This window comes from Bufo bufo, chromosome 1 (genome assembly GCF_905171765.1).
Source record: "Bufo bufo chromosome 1, aBufBuf1.1, whole genome shotgun sequence".
In the NCBI taxonomy this organism is placed as follows: Eukaryota; Metazoa; Chordata; class Amphibia; order Anura; family Bufonidae; genus Bufo; species Bufo bufo.
In genome coordinates this window covers 796,345,911-796,372,683 of record NC_053389.1, presented here as the reverse complement: position 1 = coordinate 796,372,683, position 26,773 = coordinate 796,345,911, and the positions used below count along the sequence as shown (strand labels likewise).

The 26,773-nt window shown below is 45.4% G+C and overlaps 1 protein-coding gene across 5 annotated transcripts in view; it reads right to left on the bottom strand.

The window, feature by feature from the left end:
* LOC120986497 (A.superbus venom factor 1-like) overlaps nt 1–26,773 on the bottom strand; it is a 694,107-nt gene that overhangs the window by 27,785 nt on the left and 639,549 nt on the right. For all 5 annotated transcript variants that reach the window (XM_040415118.1, XM_040415120.1, XM_040415117.1 and 2 more), the window contains 5 exons: nt 10,501–10,590; nt 9,760–9,865; nt 8,213–8,302; nt 7,951–8,034; nt 7,496–7,579 (listed from right to left, as the gene is read on the bottom strand). In XM_040415118.1, the coding sequence (XP_040271052.1) occupies nt 7,496–7,579; nt 7,951–8,034; nt 8,213–8,302; nt 9,760–9,865; nt 10,501–10,590 (454 nt within the window). The remainder of the gene's footprint in view (nt 1–7,495; nt 7,580–7,950; nt 8,035–8,212; nt 8,303–9,759; nt 9,866–10,500; nt 10,591–26,773) is intronic.

Here is a 26,773-nt window from a genome sequence, read left to right as displayed (position 1 = left end):
GTGCCCCCAGATCCTGGAGGAGGCAGGTGTCTCTCTAACAGCCTAGACGGTACACAAAAAGGAAACCAAAAACCAACTTATCTTGTAGCAGAGCAGAAACAGCGAATCCACCTTTTCACAGAGAAAGATAGAATCTATAACCCGGACAGGACACTGCGAAGAGGTGTAATTTAAACTCACAGAAATGACCCCACCCAGTGCACCTGAAGGGAGGCAGATACAGCTCAACTCCAAGCCCAAAACAAACAAAAAACTACACACATGCTGCCAACCTGGCAGACCTCCACACATAACACATAACCTGGGTGTCCTCCGGACACCCAGGCCCAACTTTATCCGGGTGGGACATGTGAAAGGCCCTCACCAGTCGGCTGGCACTAACATCCACAGCCAGAACCCACATCCTCTCCTCAGGGCCGTATCCCCTTCAGTGTACCAGATACTGAAGGGAACCCCGAAGAACACGCGAGTCAAGAACCCTAAAGATCTCGAACTCTAAATTGCCATCAACCAGAACAGGAGGAGAAGGCAATGGCGATGGTTCCACCAGTTTCACATATTTCTTCAGTAAAGACCTGTGGAACACATCATGGTCGGATTCTCCAGATCTGCGGAAGATCCAGACGAAACGCCACTGGATTGACAACCGCAGATATTTTGTAAGGTCCAATAAATCTTGGACCCAGTTTCCAAGATGGTACTCTCAGTTTAATATTTTTAGTAGATAACCACACCAGATCACCCACACACAGGTCCGGACCAGTTACACGTCTCCTGTCAGCCATTCACTTATACCTCTCATCCATCTTCTCCAAATGAACTTGGATCCTCCGCCAGATAGAAGGCAAGGCAGAAGAAAATCTCTCCTCCTCTGACATCCCAGAGGAACCAGTCCCAGAAAAGGTACCAAACTGAGGATGAAAACCGTATGCGCCAAAAAATGGCAACTTACCCGTGGACTCCTGCCTACGGTTATTCAAAGCAAACTCTGCTAGAGATAAGAATGAGGACCAGTCCTCCTGGTTCTCAGTCACAAAACACCTCAAGTAGGTCTCCAGGTTTTGGTTAGTACACTCTGTCTGCCTATTCGACTGCGGATGAAAAGCCGAAGAGAGCGAAAGTTAAACACCAAGGCGAGAGCAGAACGCCCTCCAAAACCTGGAAATAAACTGCGTGCCCCTTTCAGAAACCAGATCCGAGGGAATGCCATGTAATTTCACGATGTTATCAAGAAAAACCTGAGCAAGAGTCTTAGCATTGGGCAGACTAGCTAACGATACAAAGTGAGCCATTTTACTAAAACGGTCCACAACCACCAAAATCACCTTTTCCCAGAGGAACTCGGCAGATCAGTAATAAAATCCATAGACAAGTGTGTCCAAGGACGAGATGGAATAGACAAAGGAAGAAGTGAACCAGAAGGTCGAGTGTGAGCAACCTTTGACTGTGCACAGGTCTCACAAGCTGCTACGTAATCCTCAACACTCTTACGTAACCCGGGCCACCAGAACCTCCGAGAAATAAGATCAAAGGTGAACTTGCCACCAGGATGTCCAGCAAGGACAGTATCGTGATGTTCCTTGAATACCTTGTATCGAAGTCCAGCAGGAACAAACAACCTCCCTGGGGGACAAGAATCAGGAGCCCCCTCCTGGGCTCCCAACACCTCCATTTCGAACTCGGGGTACAGAGCGGAGACAACCACCCCATCAGCCAAGATCCTCCGAATCACTTCCCCCAGGAAAACTACGAGACAAAGCATCTGCCTTGACGTTTTTAACCCCCGGGCGAAAAGTAACCACAAAATTTAACCTAGTAAAGAACAGTGACCATCTAGCCTGTCTAGGATTTAGACGCTTGGCGGACTGCAGGTAAGCTAAATTCTTATGATCAGTATATACCGTAATGGGATGAGACGCCCCCTTCAACAAGTGACACTATTCCTTAAAGGCCAATTTGATGGCCAGCAATTCCCTATCCCCTACATCATAATTCCTCTCGGCGACCGAGAGCTTCTTGGAAAAGAAAGCACAAGGACGCCATTTGCCAGGAGATGAACCCTGCGACAACACTGCTCCAACCCCCACCTCTGATGCATCGACCTCCACCACGAATGGCTGAGTCACATCGGGCTGCATCAGAATGGGAGCAGATGCAAAACATTTGTTAATAGCCGAAAAGGCCTGCAATGCCTCATCCGACCAGAAAGAAAAGTTGACGACTTTCCTAGTCATATCGGTCAACGGTTTTACAATGGTAGAGTAGTTAAAGATACATTTTCTATAATAATTGGTAAACCCCAAAAACCGCATCAAACCTTTCTGATTCTCCGGTCGGTCCCATTCCAGAACCGCCCGGACCTTTTCGGGGTCCATACAAAAACCAGAGTCAGAAAGTAGATATCCCAGAAACGGAAGCTCCTGAACAGAAAACACACATTTCTCCAATTTAGCATATAATTTATTCTCCCGAAGGATCGACAAAACCTGTCTCACGTGATCCTGATGGGTCTTCAGATCAGGAGAGTAAATCAGTATGTCATCCAACTAAATTACAATGAACCTTCCCACCAAATTATGGAAAATGTCATTGACAAAACGCTGAAACACTGCTGGCGCGTTAGTTAACCCAAAAGGCATAACCAGATTCTCGAAATGACCCTCGTGCGTGTTGAAGGCCATTTTCCACTCATCCCCCTCCTTGATTCTGATCAGATTGTAGGCCCCTCTTAAATCTAACTTGGAGAACACCTTGGCTCCAACAATTTGATCAAAAAGGTCAGAAATCAAAGGAAGGGGATACGGATCACGGACCGTAAAGAGGTTTAATTCCCGGAAATCCAAACAAGGTCTAAGCGATCCATCCTTTTTCCTTACAAAAAATAAACCAACTGCGACCGGAGACTTAGATGGCCTAATATGACCCTTTGCCAAACTCTCGGCAATATACTTCCGCATGACCTCTCTTTCAGGTTGAGAAAGATTGTATAGCCGAGACTTTGGCAACTTAGCCCCTGGAATGAGATTAACTGGACAATCATAGTCACGATGAGGAGGCAACTCCTGAGTCCCACCCTCCGAAAAGACATCCGCAAAATCTGAGAGATACTGAGGTAAAACCATAGTATACACCCCTGAGATAGATGCACTAAGACAATTGTCTGAACAAAATTCACTCCAACCAGTGATCTGCCTTGCCTGCCAATCTATAGTAGGGTTATGTTTTATCAACCACGGTAAACCTAAGACCATAGAAGCAGGCAAGTCCTTCATGACAAAACAAGAAACATGCAAATCACCCACCCATAACCGAATACCATGAGCAATATGAGTGAGACTCCTTTGAGAAAGAGGGGAAGAATCAATTGCGAACACCCGAATCTCTCTTTCTAAAGTGCAAGTACTTAAGCCCAGATTTTGAAAAAAAGAGAATCAATAAGGTTTACCCCAGCACCACAGTCAATGAATACTTCAAAATTAAATTTTCCTGAGTCTAGCGCCACCATAGCTGGAAGGAGAAAACGAGTATTGCAAGGAGATTGCATACCTGCTTGCTCCGACACCCCATTCACACTACCAAGAGTCAGGGATGTTTTTTTTTCTTTTCTTTATGTAAACCTCTTTGTGTTTCTTTATCATCAACTTGCGGTTTAACAAAAGGACAAGCATAAACAAAATGACCACTCTCTCCACAGTAATAACATAGCTTATGCAACCTCCTAAAGTTCCTATTACCTGAACGGAAAGACACCTGACCCAGCTGCATGGGTTCCTCCCCTACCCCAGAATTACATGTCATATTACCCTGGGGAACCGGTGAGACGAAACCACTAACAGAAGGAATCCCTCGCGCGGAAGGAACCTTACACCTCTCTCTAATGCGTCTATCTAACCGTACTGCTAAAGACATAGCATTCTCCAACGTATCCGGATACTCATGAAAAGCGAGGGCATCTTTCAATCTCTCAGACAACCCCTAACAAAACTGACTACGTAGCGCGGGGTCATTCCACCATCGAGAACCAATCTGGGTCATCATAAGTTAATCCCAAGGCTTTAAAAAATTCATCCACTGACCGGAGGGCCAGAGAACCAGTTGGCATAGAAAAGGCCCAGGACTGTGTGTCCCCTTTAAGCAGGGAAATGATTATCCCTACTCTCTGACTCTCATCACCAGATGAAGACAGCCACAGCTGAAAATACAGCTTGCATGACTCTCTAAAGTGGATAAAGTCATCCACACCCCCTGAAAATCTATCAGGGAGAGCGACTCTAGGCTCCCCATAAATTTGACTTCCTCCTATAGCACCTGATGCCAGAGCATTCTGAGACCGTGCGACAGAATTACGCAGATCAGCAACCTCTAGGGATAATCCCTGCATGCGATCAATTAATGCATCAATTGACTCCATCTCAAAGCAGCTGAGAAATGGCAGTCTAGGTATTGGCGGGTTATAATGTCACGACGGAAAGGATACAAGATACAATAAACACACAGAAAACCTCCTAACAAGCGTTGAGGCCAGAAGCTGGGGATAAAGGTCACCTCCTAACAATTACCTACCAACTCTCCCTGGACTACTGTGCCCATGTTCAGACCCTAAAGATGGGAATAAACGTGCCCCCGTGCCTAAGGCTGAAGATTCCCTTAAGTCTCTGAGATGGTGGAAAAGGGGAAATAGGCAGCATGCTTCCTCAGATCCTGAAGGAGGCAGGTGTCTCTATAACAGCCTAGACGGTACAGAAAGGAAACAAAAAACCAACTTATCTTGTAGCAGAGCAGAAACAGCGAATCCACCTTTTCACAGAGCACGATAGAAACTATAACCTGCACAGGACACTGGGAAGGGGCGTAATTTAAACTCACACAAACGACCCCACCCAGTGCACCTGAAGGGAGGAGGATACAGCTCAACTCCAAGCCCAAAACAAACAAAAAACTACACACGTGCTGCCAAGTGCCAACCTGGCAGACCTCCGCACATAACCAGAGCAGGGCATGACAGGACCAGATCATGGTGGAAACTGGCGACAGCATGAAGGGGAGCTTTGCAGCGATGACCCCAGGAGTGTCGTGTTTGTAGGATCCAGTTCTGGAGTGAACCAGAAAATAAGAAAAAGCACCAAGAACCTGCTTTAAGGAACTCAAGGCACTATAAGTGCGGCTTTGCACCGCACTGTTGGAGTGGCATTTGGACATACAATAACGATCCAAGTACAGTTACATTGCGGTGTACGGGCTGCAAGCTAAGGCTACTTTCACACTCGCGTTTGGTGCGGATCCGTCATGCATCTGCACAAAGGCATCCGTTCAGATAATACAACAGCATGCATCCGTTCAGAACAGATCAGTTTGTATTATCTTTAACATAGCCAAAACGGATCAGTCTTGAACACCATTGAAAGTCAATTAGGGACAGATCCGTTTTCTATTGTGCCATATTGTGTCCGTGAAAACGGATCCATCCCCATTGACTTACATTGTGTGTCAGGACGGATCCATTTGGCTCAGTTTCGTCAGATGGACACCAAAACACTGCAAGCAGCGTTTTGGTGTCCGCCTCCAAAGCGGAATGGAGGCGGAACATAGCCAAACTGAGCCAAACTGATGCATTCTGAGCGGATCCTTATCCATTCAGAATACATTAAGGGCAAAACTGATCCGTTTTGAACTGCTTGTGAGATCCCTGAACGGATCTCACAAACAGAAACCAAAATGCCAGTGTGAAAGTAGCCTAATGTATAGCCCTAAGGGACTCTCTCTGGCTGCTCATAGGTTATTATATGCTGGGAGCTGGAGTAAGGATTAAAGTCACAAGAGACAGACATCATTTCCCTGTGGATTACAAATAGTATTGCACAATACTTAGGGTGCACGCCAACGAGGAACTCGCCCAGGAACATACAAGTGCAGCTAGGCTGCTTAATGGACTTTGGGGAAAACATCATATTTACTGGTTTATTGTTAGACAGAGTTACATTTACTGTTGGTTTATTCTCTGTGTACCAATCTGTTTTATATATTCTCAGCTTCTTGTTCACTACATTGTTCAGTAAATTCAACTGCTGGGAAAGAACCATTGTCTGTGTCTGTGTGGCATCGTGTACCATTTGTACCTATGGGCCCAGCCCTCGGTCTTCTTTCAGATGCATCCGATTAGATCATCCATGCTGCCTCACCCAAACCTTGACAAAAGAGACTGGTTTATTTTGGCTACCTATCTCAGCTGCTATTCTGATGCTGCCACCCGCCTGATGCCACACATCTGATGCCAAGTTCTCCTTCTTACACCCACCATCATCAGCGGGTACTGTTACTGCCACCCACATCCCCACTCTGTCAACGGGTGACTCTGTGGTCTCCTGATGCTGCTGCCACATCACCACTATGTGGTCTCCTCATGCTGCTGCCACATCACCACTCTGTAGTCTCCTCATGCTGCTGCCACATCACTGCTTTGTGGTCTTCACATGCTGCTGCCACCTCACCAATATATCACTGGGCCACTATGTGGACTTCTCATGTTGTTCCCACCCTCCCCACTCCATAACTGGGCCACTATTTTGCCATTTTGGGCTGGTGGACATCATCATTTATTTGACCCTTCTTCTGGTCTGTCAGAAGGAAGGAAAAATGAAAAGCACAATGGATCCTGTCTATGTAGCAGCTGTAAGGCCTGTATGACATGGTCCCTATTTTGCATCAGAATTGGCTTATGATTTGGTAGCCAAAAGCAGGAGTGGGTACAAAACACAGAAGAGATGCAAATATTCTATTCACATGTCATCTCTGTTTTGGATCCACTGCTGTTTTTTTATGGCTATAGCAATACTGATGGATTACTGACCAAATGCTGACCGAGTGAAGACGGATGTCCAACAGACAGGATCCGTTTTTTGGGGTTATTGCTCTGATGGATCAGAGGAAGTGCAAAATAATCAGTGACATCAACACAAACTTACTGCTGACACCCTCTACACTCTGTCAGGGGGTTCTACTTGTATGAGCGTTTAATAGAACAGGTTCTGTAGACATCTATGTGGAATCAGCTGACAACGGTGTAAAAGGAGTGCGCTTCTTCTTGGTGCTGACAGTGACCTGTAAGGCTCAGTTCACACTTGAGTTATTTGGTCAGTTTTGGCCCAGTAACTGCCCAAATAAGTGAAGTGTGCAGTGATTCTAAGAGCGACGCCTGTCATCTGCATGTCATACGGACTCACAGTATTGTTTCACTACCACAGCAGACTCCCTATGCGTGTTACTGCAAGGCAAAGTGTTCTACACCACTACACAGGCTCTCTGAAGCCAGAAAATAGCTGTTTTTTAACACGATTTGCCACAAATAAAATTCGGATTGAATAGAATATTTTCTGAAAATTTGGCAAACTGGCCGAATCGAATTTCTGAGAAATTCGCTCATCTCTATCTATGATGAGAGAACCCCTTTAACTCAAATATAGCAATGAAAGAATGAAATGCACAATGTGTAACCTACCTTCTTTAATGACTGTAGTAATTGTCATGACATAGATGTCATAGTTATCACCCTTCTCAATGGTCGTCAGTGTTGCCTTGTAGACTGAAAATGAAATAAATCTAATCAATTCCTAAGATTGCATGAACTTCACATGATAGATTTTATTCACAACAGGCATGCTGTTATCACAGTGTGCGTGGAACCACTGAGTCAGCCAACAGATTTGACTTTGGGCTAATCCTAAGGGCATCATCTTGTCAGTCCCCTGACAAGATCTGATATACAGGGATCTGAACTTTACTGTAGGGGAACCACCAGATCACTGCCTTCTGGAGTGTGTGATTGAAAGCTAACCCATGGGGTTCAAAGACGGGTAAAACGATAGTCAGGGACCGGCACACCTTTGCAGGGAGCTCACAAGTCTATGTCTATGAATATGTAACTATATGAAAATCACATTGTAATGATCTCACCATAATCCACAGCAGGTTCACAAGCCTTATTTAATCGATCAAGAGCCTTCATCTTACCAAACTCTTGCTGCAAAAAGCAACTCTCTGAAAAATGAATAAGAATGAATTTCAATATTCTAAACAAAATTTTGCATATGGAAAAGGAACCAACAAATACTTGAGGTGTATAGACCATATGAACCAATTACTCTTTCAACAAAAATATCCAGACTAGAGAGTACCACAACTGGTAAAACCACATCACTGTTATGTCCTCCATTACCTTCTGTACAGCGACAGAAATCTCCCTTGCAGATCTTGCCCAGAAGTTTGCTGCCTTCCTCCATGTGGTAGAATTTAGTGCACCGGTTTTCTGATGGGTAGAGAATTTTTTTTAAAAAATGGATAAAAATAATGGATTAAGAAGATTTCTTGAAGAGTCGATTATTAGGGGTTGATTGGTGTTTTTATGAGGTTACGAAAAATAGGATAATGTTAATGGGGTTTTCTCACCATAGCCTGCAAACCATTCAGCTGATCACCTCTGGTCCAGGAAGTTGAGACAAGCTACCTAACATATTTCAGTTCAGGGAAAATATACACATGAATGGTCAACCATGTAATACATAGTTGGTCGAAATCCACAAGAGAAATGGAGTTCTAATGGAGAAGATCTGTGTTGTCCAATTGCTTGTTAGAAATTATTTTGCCAGTACCAGTGTAAATCCAGAACCATCCTCAAGTCTCATATGACTTAGGGCTCTTTCACACCTACGTTCTTTTCTTCCGGCATAGAGTTCCGTCGTCGGGGCTCTATGCCGGAAGAATCCTGATCAGTTTTATCCTAATGCATTCTGAATGGAGAGAAATCCGTTCAGGATGCATCAGGATGTCTTCAGTTCCGGTACGGAACGTTTTTTGGCAGGAGAAAATACTGCAGCATGCTGCGCTTTTTGCTCCGGCCAAAAATCCGGAACACTTGCCGCAAGGCCGGATCCGGAATTAATGCCCATTGAAAGGCATTGATCCGGATCCGGCCTTAAGCTAAACGTCGTTTCGGCGCATTGCCGGACCCGACATTTAGCTTTTTCAGAGTGGTTACCATGGCTGCCGGGACGCTAAAGTCCTGGCAGCCATGGTAAAGTGTAGTGGGGAGCGGGGAAGCAGTGTACTTACCGTCCGCGCGGCTCCCCGGGCGCTCCAAAATGACGTCAGGGCGCCCAAGCGCATGGATCACGTGATCACATGGATCACGTCATCCATGCGCATGGGGCGCTCTGACGTCATTCTGGAGCGCCCCGGGAGCCGCACGGACTAAGTATACCGCTCCCCCGCTCCCCGCTCCTACTATGGCAACCAGGACTTTCATAGCGTCCTGGGTGCCATAGTAACACTGAACGCATTTTGAAGACAGATCCGTCTTCAAATGCTTTCAGTAGACTTGCGTTTTTCCGGATCCGGCGGCCACCTCCGGCAACGGAAGTGCACTCTGGATCCCAACAACGCAAGTGTGAAAGAGGCCTTAAGACCATTATTATAGAGGGCCTTAGGACACAGGTTGACACTTGAAAAAAATAATTTCAAACATTCATTTTAATCTTTGGTGACTTAAGTTAAAGGGGTTCTCCAAGATCATGAACCCCTGTTTTAATGGGCAGGCCTTGTGCAAAAAAATAAAAAAAAAAATATAAAAATGTAAGGATTTTTTTTTTTTTTAAATGTCTATTTTTTATTTTCTAAGAAATTATGTATCACATGATTGACTAAGCAATGTAATTTTTCATAGCTTTGGTATTAGTAGTTAAGGGGCTACTGTGACTAGGATCTTACCTGGATTGTAATAATCGACCACTGTGACAGATCCAGGCTGAATAAGTCCATTTTCAAAGTACTGATGAAGGTGGAATTTCAGACATTCATCTTCGGTGTGTGAAATCTAAGAAGAATAACGAATAAAACACAACTCAAAAATAAAAAATCTTTATGAAATGATGACTTCTAAAGGCATTTGTGGTTGTTGAGACATTTTTTTCAAAAATCTATCCGCCAATACGTCCAAGACTATATCTCCAGCTTATTATGGACAGAACAGCAAGTGGTGATGGTAATCCACACCCCACTAATGGGGCATTCCCAACCTGGACATTTATGTCATATCCACAGAATATTAAATGTCTGATGAATGTGGGCCCCACTTATGTCAAGAACACTACTGATCCCTTGGCGAGATGACTCTGAGAATGTCCCACTTTAGACATCTAGGCCACAAAAGGTAGCTCAAAATAGAACAGGAGAGGTATAGAAAACCTAATTCCATATACCCTATTAGGGGATTCCTATTAGGAGATTACAATAGCACAAGACTCTCTAATCATCTCATGATCGAGGAGTCCTTTTAGATAAAAGGTATTGTCCAAAGGTTGTTGACTCATAAAGGCACTCATCTCCATGTGACATATTGAGATGCCTTCCAAGACCCCCTATATAAGCCAGGCAGAAGGTTCATTCTTACAGAGAGGTTCACACTCTGGCAGACCTGGCCCATGCATGCAAACACAAGCAACTTCTTACACGGTCAATGTAGATAATCAATGTGCCTTTATCAAATGCGCCTTTGTTGATTTCAAAGTTGGAGATGTATCTGTCCACTCCAGTTTTAAGCTGTAAATAAAGGAAACACTCACATTTTAAAAATCATGGAAACATCACATAGAATATCCAAGAAGATAACAGACATTTAGATCCATAAACATATGTATGTGACCTTCAAATCACGTGGACTCCAAATGAAAAATAAAAATTTAAGATGATCAGCGTCTAAGTCATAGTCACATTGCTACATAGGTCACCCATCAAACAAATTGTCATGTGTGTCAAGTCAACAATCAAACCAAATCTACTGTATGAAAAGTACCCACAAAGAAAATTGGATATGTAAAGCAGGCAATTATAATATAGAATATATTCTCCTAAGGACTGGACCACCAGGGAGCACCAAAGAGTGGAGCATGCAAACCTCCATTGCCCTGGAATACCAGAAAGTTTACCTTGAACTTTTTAGGTATTGCATGAGGGCATATATTGCAGTGTTATATAGGGCACTATATGGCAGCATGGTCCATGTCCCAGTGGAACACCAAATAAAAAATTCTCCCAGTTGGGTATATTTTCTGTTAGGAAAACTAATAATACCTTTACAGAATTTTGGGTTGGAGTTTTTTTTAGGTAAATGATGAATAAATTCACCTTTTTGTGAAGATACCCTTTAATGTTTGCTTGAATGCCAGTGCAACAATGATAAGAAATGAAATCTTGTACTAGGTGGTTATGTCTTCTGCATCATTTCTTGAGGATTCCCAATTAAGGATGAGTGAATCCATTCCAAACAAACGGGTTCCATTATGTATTTGAAAGAAATTCGGCACACAAATGAGTCTAAAGCTTTTCTGATTCGCTTTGAACGAATCGCATAAAACGGTGCGCAGCTCATTATTCTCTCCTACAAGGGGAGTAAAAAGAAGGGTGGTCACACGACACTGGGAGCATGTTGGACAGAAGGCTTGTCTCGATTGGCTCAGTAGCTGACAGACAGCTTGGATCAGCCAATCAGGAGGGCAGCAGACAGGGACTTCTCGGTGTAGAATGAGCAGAACGTCATTCCGCATTGTGCTTGTGGCCAGGAAGGTGTCATGTTGTGGCTCTGTCTGCAGTTGGGAGACATACGCCACTGATAAATTGTGATATCCTGCAAATACAGACACTTTCTTTCTACACTTCCATACAATTTACATTCTTGTAAGTTGCAAGCACTGAGCAATTGCCGCCTCCCCCAACCCTTTTTTTTTCTAGTATAAACCATTTTATATTTGCCATTTGTAATTGGGCACATGTTGTAAATTGACACACGATAACTGGTAGATACCGCAAACAAATTTCACATAAGTAATGAAAAGTTATTACCATGTTAGTTGAGGCACACTGCATCACAGCATCTAGTTGTCACGGATGTACAGAGACATACGGACGTCCCGGCGACAGTGAGTGGCAGGAGATCTGTGAGACTGGCAACACGTGGTTTGATCTGACAGGTTTTCCTTGTGGAACAATAGGTGTCTGTGTTGTTTCTGGTAGTGGCCACACCCCTTGCCTCCAAGTGTTGGTTATGTGGTCATTTAACTTTCCTTATTTTTAGTTGCTTCTCCCACTATGCTGTGCGGTTCATAGCTTCTGTGCCTGTGGATTGTTTGTGTTTGGATCTCGGCTGAGTTCCTGGTGCTTCCATAGCCTCTTTGAAGCTAAGTCTTTCATTTCCCTTTTGTATTTTGTTTGGGTTCTGTGTGTTGCATTTCCCTATTGTTTGTATTAGGCCTGAAGTAGACTCCTGTTCGTCCGTCCTTTTGGAGGAACAGGTAGTCTCGTCTGTGCCATTAGTACCAGGGTCCTATAGGGCTAGATAGGACTCTAGGTATTCCTGCGTATGAACTCACCTACCTTTGGGGTCTGTTCATACTGGTAGTCAGTCAGGATTTTGGTTAGGGTTTCACTAGGAGGTGTCCACCTTCCTTCCCTAGTTCTCAAGCCTGATTTCCTGTTTACCCCTTCCCTCCTATGATCGGTGTGGGGTTTTCCTCCCACACTGAAGCGTGACATTATAAAACTGTCATTTTATGTTTGTTTGTGTGCAGCCATGGATCCTATTGCTAAGACCCTACCTAAGATAATCGCCCAAAAACTGAAAAACTATGGCTCTCAGAATATGGAGACACTAAAACATGATTTATTTTTGTTTAAAAAATTATATTATTGTGTAAAACTTACATAAATAAAAAAAAGTATACATATTAGGTATCGCCGCGTCCGTATCGACCGGTTCTATAAAAATATCACATGACCTAACCCCTCAGATGAACACCGTAAAAAATAAAAAATAAAAACTGTGCTAAATAAACCATTTTTTGTCACCTTACATCACAAAAAGTGTAATAGCAAGCGATCAAAAAGTCACACGCACCCCAAAATAGTGCCAATAAAACCGTCATCTCATCCTGCAAAAATCATACCCTACCCAAGGTAATCGCCCAAAAACTGAAAAAATTATGGCTCTCAGACTATGGAAACACTAAAACATTATTTTTTTTGCTTCAAAAATTAAATCATTGTGTAAAACTTAGGCTGGGTTCACACGGGCGTTGCGGGAAAATGTGCGGGTGCGTTACGGGAACACCCGCGATTTTTTCGCGCGAGTGCAAAACATTGTAATGCGTTTTGCACTCGCGTGAGAAAAATCGCGCATGTTTGGTACCCATATAACATGGTTATAAGCGAAAATAATAGCATTCTGTATTCAGAATGCTATTATTTTCCCTTATAACCATGTTATAAGGGAAAATAATAATGATCGGGTCTCCATCCCGATCGTCTCCTAGCAACCGTGCGTGAAAATCGCACCGAATCCGCACTTGCATTCTGCGATTTTCACGCAACGCACAAGTGATGCGTGAAAATCACCGCTCATCTGAAAAGCCCCATTGAAATAAATGGGTCGGGATTCAGTGCGGGTGCAATACGTTCACCTACCGCATTGCACCCGCGCGGAAATCTCGCCCGTGTGAACGCAGCCTTGCATAAATAAATAAAAAAGTATACATATTAGGTATCGCAGCGTTCGTGACAACCTGGTCTATAAAAATATCACATGATCTAACCTGTCAGACGAATGTTGAAAATGGCAAAAAATAAAAACTGTGCCAAAACAGCTATTTCTTGTTACCTTGCCTCACAAAAAGTGTAATATAGAGCAACCAAAAATCATATGTACCCTATACTAGTACCAGTAATACTGCCACCCTATCCCATAGTTTCTAAAATGGGGTCACTTTTTGGGAGTTTCTACTCTAGGGGTGCATCAGGGGGGCTTCAAATGGGACATGGTGTCAAAAAAACCAGTCCAGCAAAACCTGCCTTCCAAAAACCGTATGGCATTCCTTTCCTTCTGCGCCCTGCCGTGTGCCCATACAGTGGTTTACGATCACATATGGGGTGTTTCTGTAAACTACAGAATCAGGGCCATAAATATTGAGTTTGGTTTGGCTGTTAACCCTTGCTTTGTAACTGGCAAAAAAATATTAAAATGGAAAATCTGCCAAAAATGTGAAATTTTGAAATTGTATCTCTATTTTCCATTAATTCTTGTGGAACACCTAAAAGGGTTAACTGCGTTTGTAAAATCAGTTTTGAATACCTTGAGAGGTGTAGTTTCTTAGATGGGGTCACTTTTATGGAATTTCTACTCTAGGGGTGCATCAGGGGGGCTTCAAATGGGACATGGTGTAAAAAAAATCAGCCCAGCAAAATCTGCCTTCCAAAAACCGTATGGCATTCCTTTCCTTCTGCGCCCTGCCGTGTGCCCGTACAGCAGTTTACTACCACATATGGGGTGTTTCTGTAAACTAAAGAATCAGAGCCATAAATATTGAGTTTTGTTTGGCTGTTAACTCTTGCTTTGTAACTGGAAAAAAAAATATTAAAATGGAAAATCTGCCAAAAATATGAAATTTTGAAATTGTATCTCTATTTTCCATTAATTCTTGTGGAACACCTAAAGGGTTAACAAAGTTTGTAAAATCAGTTTTGAATACCTTGAGGGGTGTTGTTTATAGAATGGGGTCAATTTTGGGTGGTTTTTTATGTTTGTTTGTGTGCAGCCATGGATCCTATTGCTAAGACCCTACCTAAGATAATCGCCCAAAAACTGAAAAACTATGGCTCTCAGAATATGGAGACACTAAAACATGATTTATTTTTGTTTAAAAAATTATATTATTGTGTAAAACTTACATAAATAAAAAAAAGTATACATATTAGGTATCGCCGCGTCCGTATCGACCGGTTCTATAAAAATATCACATGACCTAACCCCTCAGATGAACACCGTAAAAAATAAAAAATAAAAACTGTGCTAAATAAACCATTTTTTGTCACCTTACATCACAAAAAGTGTAATAGCAAGCGATCAAAAAGTCACACGCACCCCAAAATAGTGCCAATAAAACCGTCATCTCATCCTGCAAAAATCATACCCTACCCAAGGTAATCGCCCAAAAACTGAAAAAATTATGGCTCTCAGACTATGGAAACACTAAAACATTATTTTTTTTGCTTCAAAAATTAAATCATTGTGTAAAACTTAGGCTGGGTTCACACGGGCGTTGCGGGAAAATGTGCGGGTGCGTTATGGGAACACCCGCGATTTTTTCGCGCGAGTGCAAAACATTGTAATGCGTTTTGCACTCGCGTGAGAAAAATCGCGCATGTTTGGTACCCATATAACATGGTTATAAGGGAAAATAATAGCATTCTGTATTCAGAATGCTATTATTTTCCCTTATAACCATGTTATAAGGGAAAATAATAATGATCGGGTCTCCATCCCGATCGTCTCCTAGCAACCGTGCGTGAAAATCGCACCGCATCCGCACTTGCATTCTGCGATTTTCACGCAACGCACAAGTGATGCGTGAAAATCACCGCTCATCTGAAAAGCCCCATTGAAATAAATGGGTCGGGATTCAGTGCGGGTGCAATACGTTCACCTACCGCATTGCACCCGCGCGGAAATCTCGCCCGTGTGAACGCAGCCTTGCATAAATAAATAAAAAAGTATACATATTAGGTATCGCAGCGTTCGTGACAACCTGGTCTATAAAAATATCACATGATCTAACCTGTCAGACGAATGTTGAAAATGGCAAAAAATAAAAACTGTGCCAAAACAGCTATTTCTTGTTACCTTGCCTCACAAAAAGTGTAATATAGAGCAACCAAAAATCATATGTACCCTATACTAGTACCAGTAATACTGCCACCCTATCCCATAGTTTCTAAAATGGGGTCACTTTTTGGGAGTTTCTACTCTAGGGGTGCATCAGGGGGGCTTCAAATGGGACATGGTGTCAAAAAAACCAGTCCAGCAAAACCTGCCTTCCAAAAACCGTATGGCATTCCTTTCCTTCTGCGCCCTGCCGTGTGCCCATACAGTGGTTTACGATCACATATGGGGTGTTTCTGTAAACTACAGAATCAGGGCCATAAATATTGAGTTTGGTTTGGCTGTTAACCCTTGCTTTGTAACTGGCAAAAAAATATTAAAATGGAAAATCTGCCAAAAATGTGAAATTTTGAAATTGTATCTCTATTTTCCATTAATTCTTGTGGAACACCTAAAAGGGTTAACTGCGTTTGTAAAATCAGTTTTGAATACCTTGAGAGGTGTAGTTTCTTAGATGGGGTCACTTTTATGGAATTTCTACTCTAGGGGTGCATCAGGGGGGCTTCAAATGGGACATGGTGTAAAAAAAATCAGCCCAGCAAAATCTGCCTTCCAAAAACCGTATGGCATTCCTTTCCTTCTGCGCCCTGCCGTGTGCCCGTACAGCAGTTTACTACCACATATGGGGTGTTTCTGTAAACTAAAGAATCAGAGCCATAAATATTGAGTTTTGTTTGGCTGTTAACTCTTGCTTTGTAACTGGAAAAAAAAATATTAAAATGGAAAATCTGCCAAAAATATGAAATTTTGAAATTGTATCTCTATTTTCCATTAATTCTTGTGGAACACCTAAAGGGTTAACAAAGTTTGTAAAATCAGTTTTGAATACCTTGAGGGGTGTTGTTTATAGAATGGGGTCAATTTTGGGTGGTTTCTATTATGTAAGCCTCGCAAACTGACTTCAGATCTGAACTGGTCCCTAATAGAGTTGAGCGAACACCTGGATGTTCGGGTTCGAGAAGTTCGGCCGAACTTCCCGGAAATGTTCGGGTTCGGGATCCGAACCCGACCCGAACTTCGTCCCGAACCCGAACCCCATTGAAGTCAATGTGGACCCGAACTTTTCGGCACTAAAAAGGCTGTAAAACAGCCCAGGAAAGAGCTAGATGGCTGCAAAAGGCAGCAACATGTAGGTAAATCCCCTGCAAACAAATGTGGATAGGGAAATGAATTAAAATAAAAATAAAAAAAATAAAAATTAACCAATATCAATTGGACAGAGGTCCCATAGCAGAGAATCAGGCTTCACGTCAGCAGAGAATCAGTCTCTTCATGCCATAGCAGAGAATCTGGCTTCATGTCAGCAGAGAATAAGTCTCTTCATGCCATAGCAGAGAATCTGGCTTCATGTCAGCAGAGAATCAGTCTTCATGTCATAGCAGAGAATCAGGCTTCACGTCACCCACCACTGGAACAGGCCACTGTCACACATTTAGGCCCTGGCACCCAGACAGAGGAGAGAGGTCCAGTAACAGAGAATCTGGCTTCATGTCAGCACAGAATCAGTCTTCATGTCATAGCAGAGAATCAGGCTTCACGTCACCCACCACTGGAACAGGCCACTGTCACATATTTAGGCCCCAGGACCCAGACAGAGGAGAGAGGTCCCGTAACAGAGAATCTGGCTTCATGTCAGCACAGAATCAGTCTTCATGTCATAGCAGAGAATCAGGCTTCACGTCACCCACCACTGGAACAGGCCACTGTCACATATTTAGGCCCCAGGACCCAGACAGAGGAGAGAGGTCCCGTAACAGAGAATCTGGCTTCATGTCAGCACAGAATCAGTCGTCATGTCATAGCAGAGAATCAGGCTTCACGTCACCCACCACTGGAACAGGCCACTGTCACATATTTAGGCCCCGGCACCCAGACAGAGGAGAGAGGTCCCGTAACAGAGAAATCTGGCTTCATGTCAGCAGAGAATCAGTCTTCATGTCATAGCAGAGAATCAGGCTTCACGTCACCCACCACTGGAACAGGCCACTGTCACACATTTAGGCCCTGGCACCCAGACAGAGGAGAGAGGTCCAGTAACAGAGAATCTGGCTTCATGTCAGCACAGAATCAGTCTTCATGTCATAGCAGAGAATCAGGCTTCACGTCACCCACCACTGGAACAGGCCACTGTCACATATTTAGGCCCCAGGACCCAGACAGAGGAGAGAGGTCCCGTAACAGAGAATCTGGCTTCATGTCAGCACAGAATCAGTCTTCATGTCATAGCAGAGAATCAGGCTTCACGTCACCCACCACTGGAACAGGCCACTGTCACATATTTAGGCCCCAGGACCCAGACAGAGGAGAGAGGTCCCGTAACAGAGAATCTGGCTTCATGTCAGCACAGAATCAGTCGTCATGTCATAGCAGAGAATCAGGCTTCACGTCACCCACCACTGGAACAGGCCACTGTCACATATTTAGGCCCCGGCACCCAGACAGAGGAGAGAGGTCCCGTAACAGAGAAATCTGGCTTCATGTCAGCACAGAATCAGTCTTCATGTCATAGCAGAGAATCAGGCTTCACGTCACCCACCACTGGAAGAGGCCACTGTCACACATTTAGGCCCTGGCACCCAGACAGAGGAGAGAGGTCCCGTAACAGAGAATCTGGCATCCATGTCAGCACAGAATCAGTCTTCATGTCATAGCAGAGAATCAGGCTTCACGTCACCCACCACTGGAAGAGGCCACTGTCACACAATTAGGCCCTGGCTCCCAGACAGAGGAGAGAGGTCCCGTAACAGAGAATCTGGCTTCATGTCAGCACAGAATCAGTCTTCATGCCATAGCAGAGAATCAGGCTTCACGTCATACACCACTGGAACAGGCTACTGTCACACATTTAGGCCCTGGCACCCAGACAGAGGAGAGAGGTCCCGTAACAGAGAATCTGGCTTCATGTCAGCACAGAATCAGTCTTCATGTCATAGCAGAGAATCAGGCTTCACGTCACCCACCACTGGAACAGGCCACTGTCACATATTTAGGCCCCGGCACCCAGACAGAGGAGAGAGGTCCCGTAACAGAGAATCTGGCTTCATGTGAGCACAGAATACGTCTTCATGTCATAGCAGAGAATCAGGCTTCACGTCACCCACCACTGGAACAGGCCACTGTCACATATTTAGGCCCAGGCACCCAGGCAGAGGAGAGAGGTCACGTAACAGAGAATCTGGCTTCATGTCAGCACAGAATCAGTCTTCATGTTATAGCAGAGAATCAGGCTTCACGTCACCCACCACTGAAACAGGCCACTGTCACATATTTAGGCCCCGGCACCCAGACAGAGGAGAGGTTCATTCAACTTTGGGTTGCCCCGCAATATAATGGTAAAATAAAAATAAAAATAGGATTGAATGAGGAAGTGCCCTGGAGTACAATAATATATTGTTAAGAGGAGGGAGTTAATGTCTAATCTGCACAAGGGATGGACAGGTCCTGTGGGATCCATGCCTGGTTCATTTTTATGAACGTCAGTTTGTCCACATTGGCTGTAGACAGGCGGCTGCGTTTGTCTGTAATGACGCCCCCTGCCGTGCTGAATACACGTTCAGACAAAACGCTGGCCACCGGGCCGGCCAGCACCTCCAAGGCATAAAAGGCTAGCTCTGGCCACGTGGACAATTTGGAGACCCAGAAGTTGAATGGGGCCGAACCATCAGTCAGTACGTGGAGGGGTGTGCACAGGTACTGTTCCACCATGTTAGTGAAATGTACCTCCTGCTAACACGTTCCGTATCAGGTGGTGGTGCAGTTAGCTGTGGAGTGGTGACAAAACTTTTCCACATCTCTGCCATGCTAACCCTGCCCTCAGAGGAGCTGGCCATGACACAGCTGCGTTGGCGACCTCTTGCTCCTCCTCTGCCTTCGCCTTGGGCTTCCACTGGTTCCCCTGTGACATTTGGGAATGCTCTTAGTAGCGCGTCTACCAACGTGCGCTTGTACTCGCAGATCTTCCTATCACGATCCAGTGTAGGAAGTAAGGTGGGCACATTGTCTTTGTACCGGGGATCCAGCAGGGTGGCAACCCAGTAGTCCGCACACGTTAAAATGTGAGCAACTCTGCTGTCGTTGCGCAGGCACTGCAGCATGTAGTCGCTCATGTGTGCCAGGCTGCCCAGAGGTAAGGACAAGCTGTCCTCTGTGGGAGGCGTATCGTCATCGTCCTGTGTTTCCCCCCAGCCACGCACCAGTGATGGGCCCGAGCTGCTTTGGGTGCCACCCCGCTGTGAACATGCTTCATCCTCATCCTCCTCCACCTCCTCCTCATCCTCGTCCTTCTCGTCCTTCAGTAGTGGGCCCTGTCTGGCCACATTTGTACCTGGCCTCTGCTGTTGCAAAAAACCTCCCTGTGAGTCACTTCGAAGAGACTGGCCTGAAAGTGCTAAAAATGACCCCTCTTCCTCCTCTTCCTCCTGGGCCACCTCCTCTTCCATCATCGCCCTAAGTGTTTTCTCAAGGAGACATAGAAGTGGTATTGTAACGCTGATAACGGCGTCATCGCCACTGGCCATGTTGGCGGAGTACTCGAAACAGCGCAACAGGGCACACAGGTCTCGCATGGAGGCCCAGTCATTGGTGGTGAAGTGGTGCTGTTCCGCATTGCGACTGACCCGTGCTTGCTGCAGCTGAAACTCCACTATGGCCTGCTGCTGCTCGCACAGTCTGTCCAGCATGTGCAAGGTGGAGTTCCACCTGGTGGGCACGTCGCATATGAGGCGGTGAGCGGGAAGGCCGAAGTTACGCTGTAGCGCAGACAGGCGAGCAGCGGCAGGGTGTGAACGCCGGAAGCGCGAACAGACGGCCTGCACTTTATGCAGCAGCTCTGACATGTCGGGGTAGTTGCGAATGAACTTCTGCACCACCAAATTCAGCACATGCGCCAGGCAAGGGATGTGCGTCAAACCGGCTAGTCCCAGAGCTGCAACGAGATTTCGCCCATTATCGCACACCACCAGGCCGGGCTTGAGGCTCACCGGCAGCAACCACTCGTCGGTCTGTTGTTCTATACCCCGCCACAACTCCTGTGCGGTGTGGGGCCTGTCCCCCAAACATATGAGTTTCAGAACGGCCTGCTGACGTTTACCCCGGGCTGTGCTGAAGTTGGTGGTGAAGGTGTGTGGCTGACTGGATGAGCAGGTGGAAGAAGAGGAGGAGGAAGCTGAGTAGGAGGAGGAGGAGACAGGAGGCAAAGAATGTTGCCCTGCGATCCTTGGCGGCGGAAGGACGTGCGCCAAACAGCTCTCCGCCTGGGGCCCGGCCGCCACTACATTTACCCTGTGTGCAGTTAGGGAGATATAGCGTCCCTGGCCGTGCTTACATGTCCACATATCTGTGGTTAGGTGGACCTTGCCACAGATGGTGTTGCGCAGTGCACACTTGATTTTATCGGATACTTGGTTGTGCAGGGAAGGCACGGCTCTCTTGGAGAAGTAGTGGCGGCTGGGAACAACATACTATGGGACAGCAAGCGACATGAGCTGTTTGAAGCTGTGTGTGTCCACCAGCCTAAATGACAGCATTTCATAGGCCAGTAGTTTAGAAATGCTGGCATTCAGGGCCAGGGATCGAGGGTGGCTAGGTGGGAATTTACGCTTTCTCTCAAATGTTTGTGAGATGGAGAGCTGAACGCTGCAGTGTGACATTGTTGAGATGCTTGGTGACGCAGGTGGTGGTGTTGGTGGTACATCCCATGTTTGCTGGGCGGCAAGTGCCAACGTCCCTCCAGAGGCGGAGGAAGAGGCCGAGGCGGCGGCAGCAGCAGAAGAGGCCGAGGTGGCAGCAGCAGAAGAGGTAGCAGGGGGAGCCTAAGTGACTTCCTTGTTTTTAAGGTGTTTACTCCACTGCAGTTCATGCTTTGCATGCAGGTGCCTGGCCATGCAGGTTGTGCTAAGGTTCAGAACGTTAATGCCTCGCTTCAGGCTCTGATGGCACAGCGTGCAAACCACTCGGGTCTTGTCGTCAGCACATTGTTTGAAGAAGTGCCATGCCAGGGAACTCCTTGAAGCTGCCTTTGGGGTGCTCGGTCCCAGATGGCGGCGGTCAGTAGCAGGCGGAGTCTCTTGGCGGCGGGTGTTCTGCTTTTGCCCACTGCTCCCTCTTTTGCTACGCTGTTGGCTCGGTCTCACCACTGCCTCTTCCTCTGAACTGTGAAAGTCAGTGGCACGAACTTCATTCCATGTGGGGTCTAGGACCTCATCGTCCCCTGCATCGTCTTCCACCCAGTCTTGATCCCTGACCTCCTGTTCAGTCTGCACACTGCAGAAAGACGCAGCAGTTGGCACCTGTGTTTCGTCATCATCAGAGACGTGCTAAGGTGGTATTCCCATGTCCTCATCATCAGGAAACATAAGTGGTTGTGCATTGGTGCATTCTATCTCTTCCACCCCTGGGGAAGGGCTAGGTGGATGCCCTTGGGAAACCCTGGCAGCAGAGTCTTCAAACAGCATAAGAGACTGCTGCATAACTTGAGGCTCAGACAGTTTCCCTGATATGCAAGGGGGTGATGTGACAGACTGATGGGCTTGGTTTTCATGCGCCATCTGTGCGCTTTCTGCAGAAGACTGGGTGGGAGATAATGTGAACGTGCTGGATGAACTGTCGGCCACCCAATTGACTAATGCCTTTAACTGCACAGGCCTTACCATCCTTAGAACGGCATTGGGCCCCACCAAATATCCCTGTAAATTCTGGCGGCTACTGGGACCTGAGGTAGTTGGTACACTAGGACGTGTGGCTGTGGCAGAACGGCCACGTCCTCTCCCAGCACCAGAGGGTCCACTAACACCACCACGACCATGTCCAAGTCCGCGTCCCTAACTAGATGTTTTCCTCATTGTTCCCGTTCACCACAATTTTGAAAATGGTAAATTTGGGAATAGTTTTTCAACACAGTACAAAAACTGTGCTTTTACGGTAACTACAAATAATTTGACCAGCTAAAACAGTACTGATTTGGAGGAATATAAATGTCAGGGCTATTTTTTAGGCACTGTGTGACAGGTATACTTTTAATCACAGAATTAGACTTGTATCTGCACTGTAGCGTGTGTGTTAAGTTTTTTTAGAATGACACTATAAGCACCTTGAATCTAATATACCCTTTTTGGGATAGATTTAAAGTAGGCCTGATATAGCAGAAACTACTAATTTAGAAAATGGCAAATTTGGGAATAGTTTTTCAACCCAGAACAAAAACTGTGCTTTTACGGACACTACAAATAACTTCACCAGCTAAAACAGTACTGATTTGGAGGAATATAAATGTCAGGGCTATTTTTTAGGCGCTGTGTGACAGGCATACCTTTAATCACAGAATTAGACTTGTATCTGCACTGTAGCGTGTGTGTTAAGTTTTTCAGAATGACACTATCAGCACCTTGAATCTAATATACCATTTTTGGGATAGATTTAAAGTAGGCCTGATATAGCAGAAACTACTAATTTTGAAAATGGCAAATTTGGGAATACTTTTTCAACCCAGAACAAAAACTGTGCTTTTACGGTCACTACAAATAACTTGACCAGCTAAAACAGTACTGATTTGGAGGAATATAAATGTCAGGGCTATTTTTTAGGCGCTGGGTGACAGGTATACCTTTAATCACAGAATTAGACTTGTATCTGCACTGTAGCGTGTGTGTTAAGTTTTTCAGAATGACACTATCAGCACCTTGAATCTAATATACCCTTTTTGGGATAGATTTAAAGTAGGTCTGATATAGCAGAAACTAGTAATTTTTGAGAATGGCAAATTTGGGAATAGTTTTTCAACCCAGAACAAAAACTGTGCTTTTACGGTCACTACAAATAACTTGACCAGCTAAAACAGTACAGATTTGGAGGAATATAAATGTCAGGTCTATTTTTTAGGCGCTAGGTGACAGGCTCAACTTGCCCCTGATGTAGTATATAACCAAAAAATAACCACACTATTGATGGTTAAATGCACTTGGGTGACACAGGCTCAGCCTGCACCTGATGTATTATATGGCCAAAAAATAACCACACTGTTGATGGTTAAATGCACTTGGGTGACACAGGCTCAGCCTGCACCTAATGTAGTGCATGGCCAAAAAATAACCACACTGTTGATGGTTAAATGCACTTGGGTGACACAGGCTCAGCCTGCACCTGATGTAGGATATAGCAAAAATTAACCACACTATTGATGGTTAGATGCACTTGGGTGACACAGGCTCAGCCTGCACCTGATGTAGTATATGGCCAAAAAATAACCACCCTGTTGATGGTTAAATGCACTTGGGTGACACAGGCTCAGCCTGCACCTGATGTAGTATATGGCCAAAAAATAACCACACTTTTGATGGTTAAATGCACTTGGGTGACACAGGCTCAGCCTGCACCTGATGTAGGATATAGCAAAAAATAACCACACTATTGATGGTTAAATGCACTTGGTGGTAGCTTGTGCTGGCGCACCACAAGCCAAAGAATGGCCGCCGATCACCCCAGAAAATATGATATAAAAACGCTCTGGGCAGCCTAAAAAAAGTGAGCAATTCAATATCAGCACTTCAATGATCCACAGCTGGAGATCGATCACTGAATTAAGTCTTTTGGAGGAGTTAATCTGCCTAATCTCGCCCTAACGTCGCAGCAGCAACCTCTCCCTATGCTTGAATCAGCAAAGTGACGTGCAGCGCTACGTGACCCAAGCTTATATAGAGGCTGGGTCACATGCTGCACTGGCCAATCACAGCCATGCCAATAGTAGGTGATGGCCTCTTGGGGCAAGCAGTATGACGCTTGTTGATTGGCTGCTTTGCAGCCTTTCAAAAAGCGCCAAGAAAGCACCGAACCCGAACCCGGACTTTTACGAAAATGTTCGGGTCCGGGTCCGTGTCACGGACACCCCAAAATTCGGTACGAACCCGAACTATACAGTTCGGGTTCGCTCATCCCTAGTCCCTAAAAATTTGGTTTTTGAAAATTTCTGAAAAATTTCAAGATTTTCTTCTAAGCCTTGTAACATCCCCAAAAAATTTAATATCATTCCCAAAATGATCCAAACATGAAGTGGACATATGGGGAATGTAAAGTAATAACTATTTTTGGAGGTATTACTATGTATTATAGAAGTAGAGAAATTGAAACTTGGAAAATTGCAATTGTTTACAAATTTTTGGTAAATTTGGTATTTTTTTCTAAAAAAAATAAAAAATTGGACTTCATTTTACCAGTGTCATGAAGTACAATATGTGATGAAAAAACTGTCTCAGAATAGCCTGGATAAGTCAAAGGCTTGTGTAGCAGTTTAGTGGCAGGAAATGTCATAAAGATGCATGAAGTTCCTGTGACATCCACCCTCCTGCACCGAGAGGGGAGAAGGATGTGTCCATTTCTTCTGTAACCCGCAGTCAGAGTGCCCAGGATTAGAGTTGAGCGAACACCTGGATGTTCGGGTTCGAGAAGTTCGGCCGAACTTCCCGGAAATGTTCAGGTTCGGGATCCGAACCCGAACTTCGTCCCGAACCCGAACCCCATTGAAGTCAATGGGGACCCGAACTTTTCTGCACTAAAAAGGCTGTAAAACAGCCCAGGAAAGGGCTAGAGGGCTGCAAAAGGCAGCAAAATGTAGTTAAATCCCCTGCAAACAAATGTGGATAGGGAAATGAATTAAAATAAAAATAAAATAAATAAAAATTTACAAATATCAATTGGAGATAGCAGAGAATCAGGCTTCATGTCAGCAGAGAATCAGTCTTCATGTCATAGCAGAGAATCAGGCTTCACGTCAGCCAAAACTGGAACAGTCCATTGTCAGATATTTAGGCCCCGGCACCCATAAAGAAAAGAGAGGTCCCATAGCAGAGATTCAGGCTTCATGTCATAGCAGAGAATCATGCTTCACGTCACCCAAAACTGGAATAGTCCATTGTCAGATATTTTGGCCCCGGCACCCAGACAGAGGAGAGGTTCATTCAACTTTGGGCTGCCCCGCAATATAATGGTAAAATGAAAATAAAAAAAGGATTGAATGAGGAAGTGCCCTGGAGTACAATAATATATGGTTAAGGGGATGTCTAATCTGCACAAGGGATGGACAGGTCCCGTGGGATCCATGCCTGGTTCATTTTTATGAACGTCAGCTTGTCCACATTGGCTGTAGACAGACGGCTGCGTTTGTCTGTAATGACGCCCCCTGCCGTGCTGAATACACGTTCAGACAAAACGCTGGCCGCCGGGCAGGCCAGCACCTCCAAGGCATAAAAGGCTAGCTCTGGCCACGTGGACAATTTGGAGACCCAGAAGTTTAATGGGGCCGAACCATCAGTCAGTACGTGGAGGGGTGTGCACACGTACTGTTCCACCATGTTAGTGAAATGTTGCCTCCTGCTAACACGTACCGTATCAGGTGGTGGTGCAGTTAGCTGTGGCGTGTTGACAAAACTTTTCCACATCTCTGCCATGCTAACCCTGCCCTCAGAGGAGCTGTCCGTGACACAGCTGCGTTGGCGACCTCTTGCTCCTCCTCTGCCTTCGCCTTGGGCTTCCACTTGTTCCCCTGTGACATTTGGGAATGCTCTCAGTAGCGCGTCTACCAATGTGCGCATCTTCCTATCACGCTCCAGTGTAGGAAGTAAGGTGGGTACATTGTCTTTGTACCGATGATCCAGCAGGGTGGCAACCCAGTAGTCCGCACACGTTAAAATGTGGGCAACTCTGCTGTCGTTGCCCAGGCACTGCAGCATGTAGTCGCTCATGTGTGCCAGGCTGCCCAGAGGTAAGGACAAGCTGTCCTCTGTGGGAGGCGTATCGTCATCGTCTTGCGTTTCCCCCCAGCCACGCACCAGTGATGGTCCCGAGCTGCGTTGGGTGCCACCCCGCTGTGAACATGCTTCATCCTCATCCTCCTCCACCTCCTCCTCCTCCTCGTCCTCCCCGTCCTCCAGTAGTGGGCCCTGTCTGGCCACATTTGTACCTGACCTCTGCTGTTGCAAAAAACCTCCCTCTGAGTCACTTCGAAGAGACTGGCCTGAAAGTGCTAAA